Source organism: Myodes glareolus, chromosome 11 (genome assembly GCF_982192425.1).
Source record: "Myodes glareolus chromosome 11, mMyoGla1.1, whole genome shotgun sequence".
Classification (NCBI taxonomy): Eukaryota; Metazoa; Chordata; class Mammalia; order Rodentia; family Cricetidae; genus Myodes; species Myodes glareolus.
Genome location: NC_142036.1, coordinates 23,344,613 through 23,361,496, shown reverse-complemented (window position 1 = coordinate 23,361,496; position 16,884 = coordinate 23,344,613). Strand labels below are relative to the sequence as shown.

General features: G+C 50.0%; 1 protein-coding gene across 3 annotated transcripts; it reads right to left on the bottom strand.

Moving 5' to 3' along the window:
• Positions 1 to 11: 11 nt before the first annotated feature.
• On the bottom strand, positions 12 to 15,852 carry Serpina11 (serpin family A member 11). 3 transcript variants are annotated; one of them, XM_085697877.2, is made up of 5 exons: positions 15,710 to 15,852; positions 7,661 to 8,306; positions 6,255 to 6,528; positions 2,936 to 3,083; positions 12 to 324 (listed from the first exon to the last, which is right to left on the bottom strand). In XM_085697877.2, the coding sequence occupies exons 1-5, from the start codon at positions 15,743 to 15,745 to the stop codon at positions 121 to 123; spliced, it is 1,308 nt and encodes a 435-aa protein (XP_085554003.2). In that variant the 5' UTR covers positions 15,746 to 15,852; the 3' UTR covers positions 12 to 120. The 3 variants fall into 3 exon arrangements, with proteins under 3 accessions (XP_085554003.2, XP_048287153.3, XP_048287154.3); XM_048431196.3 differs by lacking the exon at positions 15,710 to 15,852 and adding an exon at positions 12,297 to 12,429; XM_048431197.3 differs by lacking the exon at positions 15,710 to 15,852 and adding an exon at positions 11,426 to 11,590.
• Positions 15,853 to 16,884: the final 1,032 nt, after the last annotated feature.

Below are 16,884 nucleotides of genomic sequence, written 5' to 3'. Positions count from 1 at the left end.
CATAACTAATATTAAGTCTCCATGTCTTTATTTAAGAGCTGGTTGGTGGCCCCAAAGGAAGCCTGCTCCGCAGGGGTCCTGCAGTGTAGCCCAGTAGCCATATGGTGCCTCCCACCACAGTCACAGAGCAGCCGGATTGACCACTTTCCCCAGGAAGAGCAAACTCTGGGTGGACACCTCCCAGAGAAGGAGCAGGAAGGGCCTGTTGAAATGGGCGTGTGGGGCTGATGTCATGTTCAGGGGCACCGGCTGGGAAAGAAGGCCAGAGGCAGCGGAGGCCTCAGTCCCCTTCTCGTTCATGTCCACTGCAGCCTTATGTGACACCTAGGAGGGAGGACAGACGGAGTCAGCACTCGTTCATGGTTCGAGGGCAGAGGCCACTCCCTCAACCCTGTGGACAACGGCTTAGAGCCCCAACTTCTGTGTGTCACCCCCTGCCTCTGTACTGACTCCCCTCCCTAGGCCGAGCACCCTGATATGAGACAGTTTCAGCCCTGCTGAGGAACTAAGAGCCGGGTAGACTCGAGTCCAGCAGGCACACAGGGCACAGGGTCCTTTGAGCTTTGCCTACCCGCTCTAAACTTCCTTCGCCTTCTCATCGTAACACTGGACTTAACTCCCTAGGTCCAAACGAGAAGCAGAAGGAAAGAGAACTTGAGCAAAGAAGGCAAGACCAGAGGGAACCTTCATCCGACGATGGATGGCGATACAGACGGAGACCCACATTGGAGCACCGGACTGAGCCCCCCAAGGTCCAAATGAGGAGCAGAAGGAGGAAGAACATGAAAAAGGAAATCAGGACCGCGAGGGGTGCAATCACCCACTGATACAAGGGGACTGATCTAATGAGAGTTCACCAAGGCCAGTTGGACTGGGACTGAGCGAGCACGTGATCCAGCCAGATTCTCTGAATGAGGCCGGATTCTCTGAATGTGGCTGGCCCGGAGTCTTTCTGAAAAGCCATTGACAATGACACTGGGACTTGTTTCCTCTGCATATACTGGATTTTTTGGGATCCAGTCTGTTTGGATACTCACCTTCCTGGACCTGGAGGGAGCGGGGAGGAACTTGAACTACCCACAGGGCAGGAAACCCTGACTGCTCTTAGGGATGAAGAGGGAGGAGGAGAGGGAGTAGGGGGAGTGGGAGGGTGTTGGGAGGGGGGCAGAAATGGAAACTTTTATAATTTAAAAAACTTTGAAAAAAAATAAAAAAACAAACAGAAAAACAAAACAAAACAAAACAAAAGATGGCTTGTGGCCAATAGCGGGTTCTAAAGGGGAAGGTTGGAACATGGCCCCACACTGCCCTAAGCACAGAACATTAAAAGTCTAATTTTTACACAACTTCCTAACCAGAAAGGACTCAGACTTCAAAAAAAGTTGGGGAAAGGGCCTTGATGAGTTCTTTTATCTCCAAAAAAAGGGTCTGGGCCGAGTTATGCTCGGTCACTGTGCAAAGTTCTTACAAATCTTTCATTTTCTTCTTGTCCACCACCTCACCCCACACAGGCCCACATACACACATACATACACCCATTGCCATGCATGTGCAGACACACTTATACATGTATGCACAGAAATAAGATCACATCCCTGCTGCCTGGGTCATGCACTAAGTTCTCAGCTGGTCCCTCCTAAAGACAAGACAGAGTCCATTCCTCGCAAGGTTCTAACAGAAATTCTGATGGTAATGAACACCACTAGTGTAAACCAAACTAAGCTCTGGGAAGGGCCTTGGCCACCTTCCCTCCTGGGAAAAGCTACCCTTTCTGTTTGAGGGCCACAAATTCTTGCCCGTTCCACCTGACTTGTGGTGTCTTCCATCAGGAGAGGACCCAGCCCCTTCCCAATGCCTGCACAGGGGCCCTGTTTTAATCAGTGGCCATTACACAGGCCTGTGGAGGATGGGAGAGTTAGGAGTCACTGGGTGCTTCTCTTGTCCTCCTTTTCTCCTCTGAGAGAGGGATTGTCCTTTAACTCCTGTCCTGGAAGCAGCTCTGTAACCAGCCAGGGTTACGCAGCCAGCTGCTTCTAGGAGGCACTGCATGCTAGAGATGGGTCGGGCAAAGAAACTGCCATCTTTAGAGACCGTTTGTACCTACAAGTGTCCACCACAACTGGGCTTGTTGACTGTTGACGTTCCCTCTCACAGAAGGAGGAGGTAGAGATGAGCCAGCCCATCACCCAAGAGTCCAATGGCTCCTTCCAGCCATCTGTACACAATTCGGTTCTATTTGCATGTTTGTCAGCATCTCAGGAAGAGTAAATGCTGAGGAAGACTGATTGAAAAAGGACTCTGTCTGTGCTGAGTGAAGAAAGCTGACTTGAGGTCACCTATTCTCCTACCAGCAATCCCTCACCCATGTCCTATAAGTAAGCCTAATGAACTCAAAGGCTCCCCAAGATGAACTTAGATGGAACTGTACTTTGGTCTGTTATGGGACCTAATGAAGAATGGATAGACATTGCTTCTCCTCTGGGAAGGAATTCTCACAATAAGTCTCTGTTATGGTAATGCATTGGAATGTAGGGGATGCTTGTTACTGTAGCAATGCTGACCACTACACCTCCAGTTCACACTCACTCTATCACTTTCTACAGCTATGACAAAGACAGGTACAGTTCCTGGTACCCAAAGAGGAAGTATTTGAAACCAAAGAATGCTGCCCCTAACCTGGCATCATTTTGGCTCTGTGGATGACCAGATGATCACTGGTCAATGATTTCCGTTCTATTTAGAACCCTATATTCCCACCCTGACTAGTGTAGATCTCAGGAAGGGAAGATGAAATGGAGTTGTCCAGGAATAGAATCTGTAAAGACTGTGTGTTGAAAAGTCAGTCTAGGAAAGAGACTGGGGACCTTGGTTTCCCAATGCACTTCATGTGGGCAGAGAAACATCCTCCTCCCGACGTCCATACTCCCTGCCTTACCCTGGAGACAGTTCTGTTGAGTTGCCCCATGATTCCTGATAGGTCAGCTTCCAAGTCAAACATGTTGCCGAGACCGATGAGGGGCAGGATCTCTTCCAGGTTGTAGGATGCAGAAATAGAAAACCTTGGCAGGTGCAAATCCAGCAGACTAGAGAGGGAATCAGACAAAAGGCACTGTCCTGTTGTGTGTCGCAGCCTGAGCCCTGAGAAAGAGCAGGGTTCCCCCAGCTTGTGGGATGATGGGTCTTCCTATGGCGTCATTTATGATGGTAGAGTATTCCACAACCTACGCCAACCCAAATCTCCCTCTATGTAGATCACGCAGACCTCACAGTGACTCATGGCTGGTTCTAAGAAGTTTCCTGGCAGAGGCACCTGTCTCCACCATCTTCCCTGTGTTTGTGGAGAGCTTTCGAGGCGCCAGACACCAGCCAGAGTTTCCCAAGGCTCCACTGACTGCATCCACGTGACACAAGGTAGAGTAAATAAAATACCATTTGTGCTCCCACCTCCACGTCCGGCTCATCTGCAGGTGCTTCTGACTCAGTTCCCCAACTGTACGCTAACTCCATTTACTGACACTGCCCCAGTGCCAGCCACCATCAGCTTCCTTCACCTGCCTGAGCTTTCCTGGAAAATGGCATGGAGATGCCCACCCTCAGGCCTGCTGCAAGCAGCTAGAGCGGTGGTTCTCAACCTGTGGGTCCTGACCCCCTTGGCAAACCTCTAGCTCCAAACAAATGTTTACATTAGGATTCATAACAGTAGCAAAATTATAGTTATGGAGTAGCAACAAAAATAATTTTATGATTGGGGATCACCACAACATAAGGAACTGTATTAAACTTTCTCAGCGTTAGGAAGGTTGAGAACCACTGATCTAGAGTGAGGGCCTAGGAGTCCTGAATCCAAAGACTGAGTATACATTTTCACCATCAGATTGCCATGTCCCCCAGCTTTCTTCTTTCCTTCCTTCCTTCCTTCCTTCCTTCCTTCTTTCCTTCCTTCCTTCCTTCCTTCCTTCCTTCCTTCCTTCCTTCCTTCCTTTCTCCTTTTCTGAGACAGGTTTCCTCTGTGTAGCTTTGGAACCTGTACTGGAGTTCACTCTGTACACCAGGCTGGCTTTGAACTCACAGAGGTCCACCTGACTCTGCCTCTCCAGTGTTGGGATTAAAGGCCTGCAACACCACTGCCTGGTTCTTTTTTGGATGACATTATTATGCTCTTCCATTATTAATGTGCTAATTTTCAGGGCTCTGAAAAATTAAAATTGGTTAATTCACTTGGGAACATTCCACTTGTAAAGAACTCAGTTTAGATTCCTGCTGTCACGGCCAGCCTACTGCAGGTAGTGCCGTCCCTGGGCTGGTAGCCCTGGAGTCTATAAAAAGCAGACTGAGCAAGTCATCAGGAGCAAGCTAGTGAGCAGCAGTCCTCCATGGCCTCTGCATCGACTCCTCCTTCCAGGTCCCTGCCCTGTCTGAGTTCCTGTCCAGGCTTCCTCAGTGATGAACTTTCCTCCTCAAGTTGGTTTTGGTCCAGGTTTTTCATCACAGCAATAGTAATCCTGACTGAGTCACCATTCCTGAAAGAAAACCTACTAGTCTAGAGGACCCTGTGGTCCTTCTTCCTGCAGTGAGGAATAGGGTGGCTCCTCTTGGAGGAGCTGAGACCACACAGTTGGAGCCATGGACTGATGGGACCTTTACGGCTTCAGGCAACTGTTTAACCCTGGCTTTTCCTCTTGACTACATCTTTCTTGCTCATTCATTCATGGTTTGGTGCTTTAATCTCTGCCCAAGCACAAAGCATTCTTTCTCTACTAGTGGTGCCGCAGCGTGATGGGGTGCAGAGGGAGGAAAATCTGTGGGTGTGCAGAGAGACTGGGGCCCACCAGGTTAAAATGGCACCCCCAGAGATCCAGAGCAGCCCTGGCCAATAAGCTATGACGGAAATGATAGCACTCATGGGGTGTGTCCGTGCTTTAAAGAGTGGCGGCTTTCACATTCTCTCCCTTGTACACTTCCTCTTGGAATCCTGAGTTGCCACGTAACAGTGTCAATTATACCGAGCTGCTCTCTGAAGCCAGCCTTGTGTGGACAGAAGGAAGTCTGTCCTTCCCAGCCAACCCAGTCAGGGCCCCAGAAATGCAAATGAAAGAACCTTCCGTGCCTCTGTCCCTGCTGTCGCCTGGCCCCAGTGGATGAGAACTAGCTAACTGAGCCCATTCAGTGAAGAGAACCAAGAGCAAGGAGGACTCGTTGTTTTTTAAAGTTGTTTAGTTTGGGCTGGCGGGTTTTGCAGTAAAGATAACTAGAACTCATAACCTGATTTCCTTCCAGAGCACTCCATAAAGGCAGACCCCCGACCCCCACCCCAAGAAAGGGTTAGTTAGTCAGTCAGTAATGGAGATGAAGGAAACTAAATGCTAACATTGAAGTTGGAAAACTATAAATCAATTGTACGGAAGATGGCAGGGGGTCAGTTAGGGGTTATGGGGGGCAGACTCCCTCTTCCTCCCTCCTCCCCTACCCCACTCCTTCCTTTTCTTTCTCCTTTTCTCCCTTCTTTTCTTCACCTCTTCCTTCCTTCCTCCTCTTTCTTTTTTCCTATATTGAACCCATGGCCTTATGCATGCTGGGCAAGTAGGTTACATGAGACCTATACACCCAGTCTGCCCACCTCTGTTTTATTGTTATTGTTGTTTTCACATCTTGAGACAAGGTCTCACCAAACTGACTTTGAACTCATTCTGTAGCTCACACAAGTTTGTAGATCACAAATGTGTGATTCACCTGCCTCAGCCTCCTGAGTACAGACGGGTTTCACCACCAAATCTGGCTTTGCTAGTCTTGATTTCTCTAGTTTCTTTAAACATTTTAAGAAAACAAAAGAGTATATTTAAACATATGCATTTCTCTGTGGGCATCATAGTTATCTTTAATAACTGTTGTTATCTTATTTTTGGCAGACTTAACTATTTCATGGTGCTAAGTTATTATGTAACAGAGGGAAATGATATTGGGTCAGAAGGACCCCAACAAGGGATAATAAAGACAGCCCAGAGAGCACTTAGATCCTAGTACCAGCTTAAGTACTCAATTACTGTCTCCATTGGTCTCCACCCCCACTGCCATGCAGCAGGCGCCATATCCTTGCTTTAACACTCAAGCAAATCTGAGACCCAAAGACACGGAGAAATCAATGTGAAGTCAAGGGTGAGGTGGTGAGGCAAACCAGCAGAGAGATCTTGGGGCTGGATTGATCAAACTTGCCCCAGCTCTTGAGCAAGGATAGACCACACCTTGGGGGCACTCACCTGGGCAGGAACCTCTGGCTCCACCTTCTCAGCGTCTCTGGTTGGAGGGCGGCCTCTACCTGCTCCATCTTCCCAGGGTCAGGGAGGACCAGCAGCAGCAGGGCGGTGCCGCTGTACTCGATCTGAAGGACAGTGCACGCTGCCTCCTGGTCATACAGAAACCTATGCATTTCCTTCTGCCTCATCATTGGGATGCGGAGCGCCGTCCTCTGGTCCCGGGAGAAGCTCTCCTGCTTCCGGGTCTGGTAGCGATCAAAGGGATGCTTCCATTTGGCTGAGGGTACAAATGAACACATGGGCAAGGCAGCCATTCAGGGAGACCTCCACAAGGTCGTGCAGGGTGGCGATGTCCTCTAAAATGGGTCAGAAGTAGCAGGACCCAAAGCCAGGATGGACTTATGACCTGAGGGTCAGAACTCAGTGACCCATGGTTATACTACACTGAGAGAATTTGCCTACAAAGCAGACGTGGGGTGGCTCTGCCTTCCTTGTACAAAACCTGATTTCTCTCTTTTAAGAAAGATTTGTTTTTATTTTATGTGGATGAGTGTTTAGCTACCTAGTCACTATGTATGTGCAGTGCCCACGGAGGCAAAAAGAGGGCATCAGATCTCCCTGAACATGGCATTACAGCCGTGAGTGAGCTGGTGCCAGGAACTGAATCTAGGTCCTCTGGAAGAGCAGCTGGCAGCCTTAACCATTGAGCCATCTCTTCAGCCCCCAAAGAACTATCTCTTAAGACTTAAGTCATCAGACATGAATAAGAAGAGTGTGTTTTTAGTAATGCGGTAGACCTAGATTGATTAATGCACCCTGATCTCCAGAGCCATGATGGATGTGACTGGGACTGGCAGCCTGATTCTGACAGCCTGGCTCAGGTTATGTGGGAACGCAAAAGCAAGCATTTGACCAGATGGCTCAGCATCTGCAAAGAGCTTCAAGCCCGCACCTGCAATGTCAGCCCTCAGGAAGCTGAGGCATGGAGCTGTCTCCTTGGTCCTCCATTCATTCATTCATTCATTGATTCTTTCTTTCATTTATTCATCTGAGGGAAGGTCTCTCTATGTAATCCAGGCTCATTTCCAATTGGAACGCTCTTTCCTCAACCTCCTGAATGCTGGGCTTGCAGGAACGTGCCTCTGTGCTAAAATAGATGCACCCTTTCTGGGAAGTCATGCCTTAATGCAGGCTAGGGTCTCTATTGAGAGTTATATGGCCCATACTTACACTGTTCCTCTGAGATGTGCTTTCTCTTTCCTGAGTTCCAATCCACAGGGGACATGATCTACACAAGGGTAGGGGAACTATTGTATCCACGAAAGGCAGGAGCCTGGCCAGCCCTGGAAACAGAACTCTGCTTACTTGCAGAGAGAGAGCAATAGTTCTGTCAGAGAAGTCTCACTCACCTTTGAAGAAGATGTAGTTCAAGAGAACCATGACGGTGTCAGGGCCAAACTCCGGGAGCGAGTCCACCACCTGCCCATAGGTCTGCTTCCTCACCAGGTCGTTGATCAGCTGCCCTGTGGCAGCTGCATCTGTGAAGTTGGCGGAAAAAGCCAGCGCTTCATACAGCTCCTTGGCGCCATCCAGGAAGCGCTGCTGAGGCTTCAGTTGCCTGTCCAAGAACAGGGAATGCCCCACTTTCAGTTCCAGTTTGGGGCTGGGCAGGTCAAGTGTATGCAGGAGGCTCTGGAAGCCCTGGTGGACATCAGCTGCTGGGGTCTCCGTGAGGTTGAAGCCCAGGCTCTCCAGGATCTGAATTTGGGTGTCAGCAGGTGCCCCAAGAGAGAGAAGAGCCAGGATGCTAGAGAGGCTCACGGGGGAGAAGAGGATGTTTCCGGGTACCTCCTCTGCTAGCTGCTTGTAGAGACGCAAAGCAAAATTAGTGATGGTGGGTGTGACCTTGCGATAGGCGGGTGCTGGCTCCAGGAGCTGGTGGCTGGCCGGTTGAGGCACCCCCAGACTCTTCTCTGCATGGGGAGAAAATGGCTGACAATGAACAGGGAGCAGGACCTCGACTACCAGCAGCCACAGCCACATTGGCCCCATGATCTGAAAAGAAGATGGGAACACATTAGTTTTCTTGGCAGATGGCAGCATCATCCCCAGAGCTTACAGTGACACCACCACCCCTGACTATTCCCTCACTGTGCTGCAAAGAGGGGAAAGGGGGACAACTGGGACTCCAGCTGGAAAATAGATCCTGCAGTCCAGCCTTCCTCCCACCTCCCTCCCTCCCTCCTTTCCTGCCTCTCTTCCTTCTTCATTCACTCCCTCCCTCTTCTTCCTCCTTTTGATTCTCTTCTTATCTTTACGTCTTTATCCTCTTCTTCCCTTGCTTCTCTCCTTCCTTCCTTCTTTTCTTCCTCCTCTCCTTCCATTTTATTTTTATTTTCTCTGGATTCTTCTGCACTTAGTTGTGTTTTTTTTAAATCATACAGAATGTCCAAGGCTCCATTGTTTGTACAGGTGTGCTAGGCACTGAGTATATTATGGAGAAAAGACATTAACACAGTCCCAGAAGCCACAGAATTCAGGGCAGTGATTCTCAACCTCCCCAATGCTGCAACCCTTTAATAACAGTTCCATAAGATATGGTGACCCCAAACCATAAAATTATTTTGTTGCTAATTCATAACTGTAATTTTGCTACTGTAATTACTGATAATATAGATATCATGACTCACAGGTTGAGAACCACTGATTTAGGGCATATTTGAGGCAATGTCTAGTGTTGGGCTAGGCAGGTGCTTATGTAACACTCATTAGAAACTAAGAGGATGCTATGGAGAGAATGTTCTGTATGAACACAAGTGATGCTATGCCCCTTGAGGGTGGCTCTGGGATAGTGCAGTCAGTTGCAAGGAAGAGGGTGCAGTACAACATCTCCTTTAGAAGATGAGGAGAGAGGCCCTCTACCCTTGACACCTTACATTAGCTTGGATCAACTGTCAAGTCCACAGAGATGAGGGTAGCCTCTGAAGCAGGATAAAGTAACAGGACCCATGGTTCCCGGGAGAAGAGCTGAAAGAGAGATGTGCTCTCTCTCTACATCTCCACACCCCTGCTGCCTAGAAACTATCTACACTGTGTGCAGGGTTGGAAAAACCTGTGTGCATGAACGCGGGGGAACCATCTACGCTGTGTGCAGCCACAGAAACACCTGTGTGCAAGGATGGAGGGGTCTCATCTACACTGTGTGCAGGGATGGAAACACCTGTGTGCATGGTTGCAGCAGTAGCATCTACACAGAAACACCCATGTGCATCGATGCAGGGGAGTCATCTATGATGTGTGCAGCCACAGAAACACCCACGTGCATGGATACAGGGGTGCCCTCAACACTGTGTATAGTCACAGAAACGCCCTTGTGCATGGATGCAGGGGCACTGATGTGGGATGTCCTTCTGGATGTGTGTTACTTTTATTATCCAATGGATGAGAGACAGAGAGAGAGAGAGAGAGAGAGAGAGAGAGAGAGAGCGAGAGAGAGCGTGGAGTCAGGGAGATGCCATGTAGCTGCCAAAGAAGACAGATGCTAGAACCTTACCTGGTAGACCACAGCCTCGTGGCAATATACAGAAATGGGTTAATTTAAGATGTAAGAGTTAGTTAATAAGAACCCGGAGCTAATAGGCCAAACAGTGTTGCAATTAATTATAGTTTCTGTGTGATTATTAGGATCTGGGTAGCCGGGAATGAACGAGCAGTCTCTGCCTATAGGGTACCATCTACACTATCTGCAGCCACAGAAACGTCCTTTGTGCGTGGATGCAGGAGTTTTGGAAAGATCTGTTACAGACTGAGTTGTGCCTGCCCAAAATTCATATGCCAAGTTTCCAACCCCTAAGACCTGGCAATGCTGCTTTACTTAGAAATGGAGTCCTTGACTGGATGATGGTGGTGCACACCTTTAATCCCTCTTGGGAGGCAGAGGCAGGCGGATCTCTGTGAGTTTGAGGTCAGCCTGATCTACAAAGTGAATTCCAGAACATCCAGGGCTACACAGAGAAACCCTGTCTTGGAAAATAAAAGAGTGAAAAAGGAACAAAGAAAGAAAAAGAAATGAAACCCTTATAGTCATAATTAAACAGGATGTGTCCATTAAAGTGGGTCTCTAATCCCTTATGACTAGTGTCCTGGAAAGAGGGCGACTTTGGGTTCTGAGAAGCACTCAAAGAGGGTATTAGGAAAGGTAAAGGCAGAGATGAAACACTGCTGTAAACCAGAAAATGTGGACAGTCACAGGGAGGGGCCTGGAATGAGTTCTCCAGTACAGCTTCAGAGGGGCACAGCCATTGCCTTGATTGTGATCCTGAACCAGTTTCCAGAGGTGCAAGGCAAAAATGTCTGTTTAAACCCCTCCTCCCGTGTGCTGAGGCAGCCCCTTCAGGCAAATGCCAAACATTGTCTACCCTAGTTTAAGTTATGAGACGCCCTAGAAGGACTTTGGTCACCTCCACAGGGTTCAAAGAGATGCAGGAGCTGGAAGACCCTTGGCTTGAGTGCAGGGGAGGATCCTGCTGTGTAGACAGAGCTAGGCTCACCCCACATTGTATCCACTTCTGGACCCTGATATCCTCCTGGGTTCCCCCAAACAAGCCCTTCCACTTTTTGATTCCACATCCAGTAGCTACAAGCTGATCCTTGACGCTGGTTGGTCCTGAAAGCATCTACATTGTGATCAACACATTCTGTACGTTTTGCCATGTGGGGGCCTTTAGCTCTCAGTATTAACTGTTGGAGTGACTAGGGAGAGATCGCAGATGGATGGAGCACTGCCCCTGGCACTCAGAATGCCCACCAAATTACAAGAGCCACCTGCTCTCAGAAGGTGAGGGCAATGCGGAAACACATTTGGTAGCTAGAGTATGGTGTCTGGATCCGAAGGTCGGCTCCTCCCACCAGCACCAGCTCCCTGGAAGCAGATTAAGGGAAGTTCTGTGTGTTGGGACTTTCCTTAGATAGAAAAACCGGAAGATGTAAAACAATTGGATAATTGATCTGCCCTGGTAAAGTAAGGGTGGAAACTGTGAGGGAGCCAATCGTAGCCACTGAACTCAGCACCCTTCCCTACCCAGCTGCACCCCAAGGTGCACGTGTTTCCCTAGGACTGATGTAGCCAGCGCTGCCATAGCCTGGGCTTGCTCTAGGGCTTTGCAGTTACTCACTGTGGGATACTGTCTCCGCAGTTCTATGCAGAATTCAGATGGCAATGCCACCTCCTTTCATAATTTCAAGTGCCTGCGCCTAAGACACTGCAGGAGGTTGTCTCCCACTTCTACCCTGGCTGGGGGCAATGGGAATCCAGTTAACTTAGCTCCATTCCCTGGCAGATTCTGGGAGAAAATTCAGAGTCCTGTCCCTGAATTATAAACCTTCTGGTTTTGAAATGTTTGTTGAAGTGCTGGGTACATTGGGCACATTGCATCACGGGTCTGCAGACAGAGGTATTTACATATGTGTGGGAGGGTGTGAGTGGGCGTGGCATTCCAGGTCTGATCACTGGCCAGAAGATGCTTCCCAGCTGAGACGCAAACACCTGAAAGCTGTGGAAATGCCGGGAACCCTGGTCCAGCTCAAATACAGTGGCACTTTGCTCTCTCTTGTTTAAACGAGTGCCCCTGAGACCCTCCAGTCACAGAGACTCTTAACTCAGTTGTGCATATGGGGAAACTGAGGCTTCCACTGGGCAAGGCTCTATTCCAGTCCTAGACTTCTGGGCATGGACCTGTGGCCATAACTGAGTTTTTAGTAGTGTTGCCATTTTGCTTCGAGCTCTGTTTCCTTATTGGCTTGCTAGCAGTCCTGGGAGTTCGTATGTCATGACTCCCAGTGGCTGATTTTCTCAGAGGTGACAGAAGACTGGAAGCTCTAGCTGCCAAATTCAGAGGCAGTAGTCAGCAGGGCCATCCAGGGAGCTCACTGCCCGTTTCTGCCACCAAGGCCAAAAATGAGGTAGATAGACAGACAGACAGACAGACAGACAGACAGACAGACCGACAGAGGCCTTCCCTCATTTGGGGTACAGTATATACTCACAGAGAAGTTACCGAGGTGGGTGCAGCTCCACAGACCCACAAGGCCTTCTGCCCACAGGGCAATAGTGTTTCAAGACCACAGTCACCTGGTTAATATTTGTCAGGTCAATTCCTGGAACTGACAGGAAGGCAGATGGGACAAATGGGAAAGGATCTGTTTTCAATGTGTGTGTCCAGCCACCACCAACAGGCCAGTCCCACCAACAGGCAAGCGGTGTGGTTCAGGGCTGCATTCTGTCTGAGCTGTGACACTGGTGGTGGCGACGGGGGCACGGGAGGTGGGAGGTGCTGGCCTGTGTACTGGGGCTTTGCAGGGTTCAGCAACCCTGGTGGTGAGACTGTGAGGAATGTGTGCTCGTTCCTACACCACAGACGGAAGCATGAGGCCCAGCGCCTTGCTCAGAAGCCACTCCAAGCCTTTGTCACCACGCCAAAGCCTCCTCCTGTTTCACATACACTTTAAATAAGTATAATTTGTATAGCACTCGGACGGTGCTGGAGAGAAGAACCTGTAAAGTGAGGGCTGGAGATGTGGCTCAGTGGTTTAGAATGGATGCTGCTCTTGCAGAGGGCCTGAGTTCGGTTCTCAGCACCCACTTCGAGTGACTCCCAACTGCCTGTAACTCCAGCTCCAGGGGATCTGACATCCTTCTCTGGACACACACACACACACACACACACACACACACACACACACACAGAGTAATAAAATAAAAATAAGCATTTAAAATAAGAAAGACGTGTGAAGTGGGGTGCTGTTTCCCCCCACCCCGTGTTTAAGAGATGTTATCTCCCTGATGCAGCAGAGTTGACTTTTGTGTTCTTGTAAGTGTGGGGGTGGGGTGGAGTGGGGTGGGGGTGAGCCGTGTGCAATATTAATGCGGAGGGAAGAGGTCAGTACCAGAAGATGTCATTGCTCAGAAGCCATGCACCTTGTTTTGTGGGATACCGTCTCACACACTGGGTCCTGGGGGTTCACTGATGGGACTATGTCGGCTCCCCAGGGAGCCCCAGGAATCCACCTGTCTCCACCTCCCCAGTGAGATTACAGGCACAAATCACCGCACCCAGCATTTTATGTGGGTGCTGGGAATCTAACCCATGTTCTCATACCTACAGACCAGCCCTTTACCAACTCAGCCGCATCCTCCTCAAGCCCCTTGGTAAGCTTTTATATCCTCCATCTTCCTTACAGAACACCTATGTTGATCTCAACAAAGCAAATAAAATTTAAAGATTAAAAGGTAGAATTCTCTAATTCTACAAATAAATCTCATAAGCAAAGTGTCACTTTAAAGTGTAAAGTGTCCCGGGAGATGGCCCTGACCCTCCAGTGGGAGGGGGAGTCTGTGTCTGTCCATGGTCCATGTGATGTAGTTTCTCCCTGGAACATCATCTGGAGACAGCCCATAATGTCTGTCCTCCTCCTTGCCTTGAATGCTCTCTCAGCTTCGCGAGAGCTGGAGGCTCTCTCAAATTCCTGCCTGCCACGCCGCACTTGCAGACAGCTGAGTGGGTGAAGGTACTTGCACTAAGCCTGGCCACGTGACTGAAGAGGGAACCTGAGAAGGGAAATCTGTGCTCTTTTCTTTGCCATTGTGGATGCACAGAGGATCCCATGGAGAGTAGTTGACACAGTGTGGGAGAGATGGACTCAGGCCTGAGCTCCAGGGAGGAGAGACCATGTGCCCATGTTCCTAACCTAGGACCCAGGCTCTAGAGTCCCCTCACCAGAGCCTCTCAGGAGGCTCACAGGGCCTGCCCCACATTCCTCTCTAGAGCCCTGGATCCCAGCCCCAGCTGCACTAACCCTTATCTCCCTCCTGGGTTGCCTGCAGCTTCCTTGCCTCCTCACAGGAGGCCAGGCTGTCCCTATCTGTTCTCCATTCTGCAATATGTCCATTTCCCCCTGTCCGTAGCCAGCGCACCCCTTTCTCCGGGATGCTCGTGATGCTGTTACCGACCTGCCAACCTCATACCTCACCTCCCACCCCTGAAACTCTGCTCTTGCTCCATCCCCAACAATCACTGATAAGCAAAGGAGCCTTGCTTTCTTTTGTGCACACCCTGTCCCCTGCCTAGAATGCCATCCCCACCCCGTCTGCTGTCTGCTTCTCAGGCCGACACCAGCTCCTAGTCCTTCTTCATTCCTGGAATTCAGCCCAGACCTCTCCTGCAGAAAGCCATCCTAAAAATCACCCCCTCCCTGCCTGCTGGGCTGTGCTAATCCTCTCCCAGGGAATGCCTCTAGCACTCTGTATCACTCCCTATTTCTCCTGCTGGCTTGCAAGGCGCTGCATTTCCCCCTGGTCTGTGAGATCTTCGTAGACATATCCTGCACCTAACTGGAGCTTGTGTCTGTTGTGTTGGCACGGGGCAAGCACATGTGTGTTCTGCAAATACACACATGTTCTTTTCCACACAGAAACTCACTTTCTCACTTTGATGACCTATTGATGGCATGTTATCCAGCTGTGTGCCCACTGGTGAGTGTGCCAGGCTGTGGTGGTGAGCTCACATTTCTTCCAGGGTTACACCTCTGTCAGTCTGGCATAGCCACCTGGGACAGAGGAGGAAGGAAATGTGACTTATAGGTCACCTTTGGACAAATGGCTTGTGGTTTTGGACAGCGACAGTGGCACCCACCCCTGTGCTGATCAGAGCCTGTACCACACCCTGGGCCCCGGGCCACACACCTGCGCCATGTTATCACACCAATCTTCACAGCCATCACAAAGCAGGTGACGTTATCATTGTCCCCCAAACTCATTATATGAGGGCTCCTTTGGGCTGCAGAGTGGGGGTGTGTTATCACCGGAGAGCAATCACACACCACGGAGCAGAAGGGCACCCTCTTCTGCAGCCAGTTCTGAGCTCCAGGTAGGACGGAGGATGCCAAGTATGAGGTGTCATAGATGCCTCTGAGGACAGGGAAGTGGGGATGTGGGTGGTGGGCAGAAGTCAGGATGGCATTCTGCATAAACGCCCGCCTTTCTCCACAGCTGCCAGGTGGGGACTAAGCTTATCAGAAACATCCTTGCTTCCCGCCTTTCGAGCGTTAGCTGCAATAAGGGCAGCTGTATACACAGGCAGGGTATACTGCACCAATTATCTGGGGTGAGTCTTCCTCAGAATTCAGTGTGTTTGCTCATTCGACAACCTAATGGCACGGGTGCCACGGATTCTTCGCCCCACGGTTGGGGGGCGAAGCACATGGAGATTAAACAGAGTCCTAAAGCGTGTACAGTCAAGGGTGGGCAGGACTGCCTTTCCATTCTGCCCGAGAAAACCTGAACTGAAACCCCCTCTGTAAGTCCTCCATCCTGAGCTCGGTCCCTTCTGCCTCTTGCCTGTATGCTGGGTACCTGCATTGCATGTGAGGTCCCCATGTCAGGCCGCAGACGCAGCTCTTACCCATGTCCTGCAGGCCAGAGACACAGCTGAAGCCATGTACCTGCACTTGATGACCTTCCCGGTGCCTTCCTCTCCTCCTGCCTCACTGCAAGCTTTGTAATGTGGGAGGGATTCTTCAGACACCCCAGCCTCGGGGCTGCTTCTGCCCATGGTAGGTACTCAGCTTAGTTAGATGCCTGCAGACTGATTCACTGAGTTGGTAGCGAAGAACGGACATCCACTTAGAAATTCCGAATGCCTGGTGCTCTGGGCAGGGTGCCCACATGCTCTACAATGCTCTTTAAAATATTCCTGCACAGACAGGAATGCGTGGCCATTGTTTTTATTTACATTCTAAGGTGCTAAGGTAGCTACCATGCAGCCAGCTCAGCCATCGACTCTGATTAGCACCGGAGAGCACATATTCTGCAAGCCCTGGCCAAGAAGAATATACAGTAAGAGTCAATGGTTACTTGGAGAAAGAAAGACGTTCCGTTGAGGAAACGCTGGGTGTGTGAGACGCAGAGCTTGATTACCGTGATGGCTACTTGTCTTATTGTTGTGACCAAAAATCAGCCTGGCAAAACCAGATAAAGAAAGGGAAGGTTCGTTCTGCCTCACGGCTCGAGGTAGAGTTCAGAGTGGCCGAGCTAGAGGCAGGTGGTCACATCGCATCCAGAGCAGGGAAGAAGAGAGCAGTGAGTGAGTGGGTTTCTCCTTCACAGTTAGTCAGACACCCCAGCCCAAAGCATGGCACCCTTCCACCTTAAGCCTTTCTACCTCAATGGACCTCATCTACATAACCCCTCGAAGACACGCAGAAGCTTCTCTTTGTCTAACTGACAATCAGTCTGACCACCGCAGCCTGAAACATCGTACAGGTGCTTCTGGAATTGGATGAACAGGCAGCACCTGGAGCTCTGGCTTCAGGACCAGGAATCTATAGTTGTCTGTCTGTTTTGATGCTCTACTCACCCTGGGCTCCATTAGCTACATCTGCCTTTAGAATACTATTGGTCGTCTTGGGTGAGACACTCATGCCAATCATAGTCATTTTTGGTATTCTGTAGCTGATGAGCTTGAGGTCTTGGGCCAGCTCATGGGGGTGAGTAATTCCTATCCGCAACAGATGCAACCTTCGTCTTCCTACCTGCGTTTTGCTTCCTGACCAGCAGAGGGCACCCCACCCAACTTAC

Bases quoted from the DNA above. Each gene is read 5' to 3' on its own strand.
- Serpina11 (XM_085697877.2), bottom strand. From the start codon at position 15,745: ATGGCTTCAGCTGTGTCTCTGGCCTGCAGGACATGG. The intron at 8,307-15,709 runs GTAAGAGCTGCG...TCTTCTTTTCAG, and splicing joins CTCTGGCCTGCAGGACATGG to ATCATGGGGCCAATGTGGCT. The intron at 3,084-6,254 runs GTGAGTGCCCCC...TTCCCTCTCTAG, and splicing joins AGCCAGAGGTTCCTGCCCAG to TCTGCTGGATTTGCACCTGC.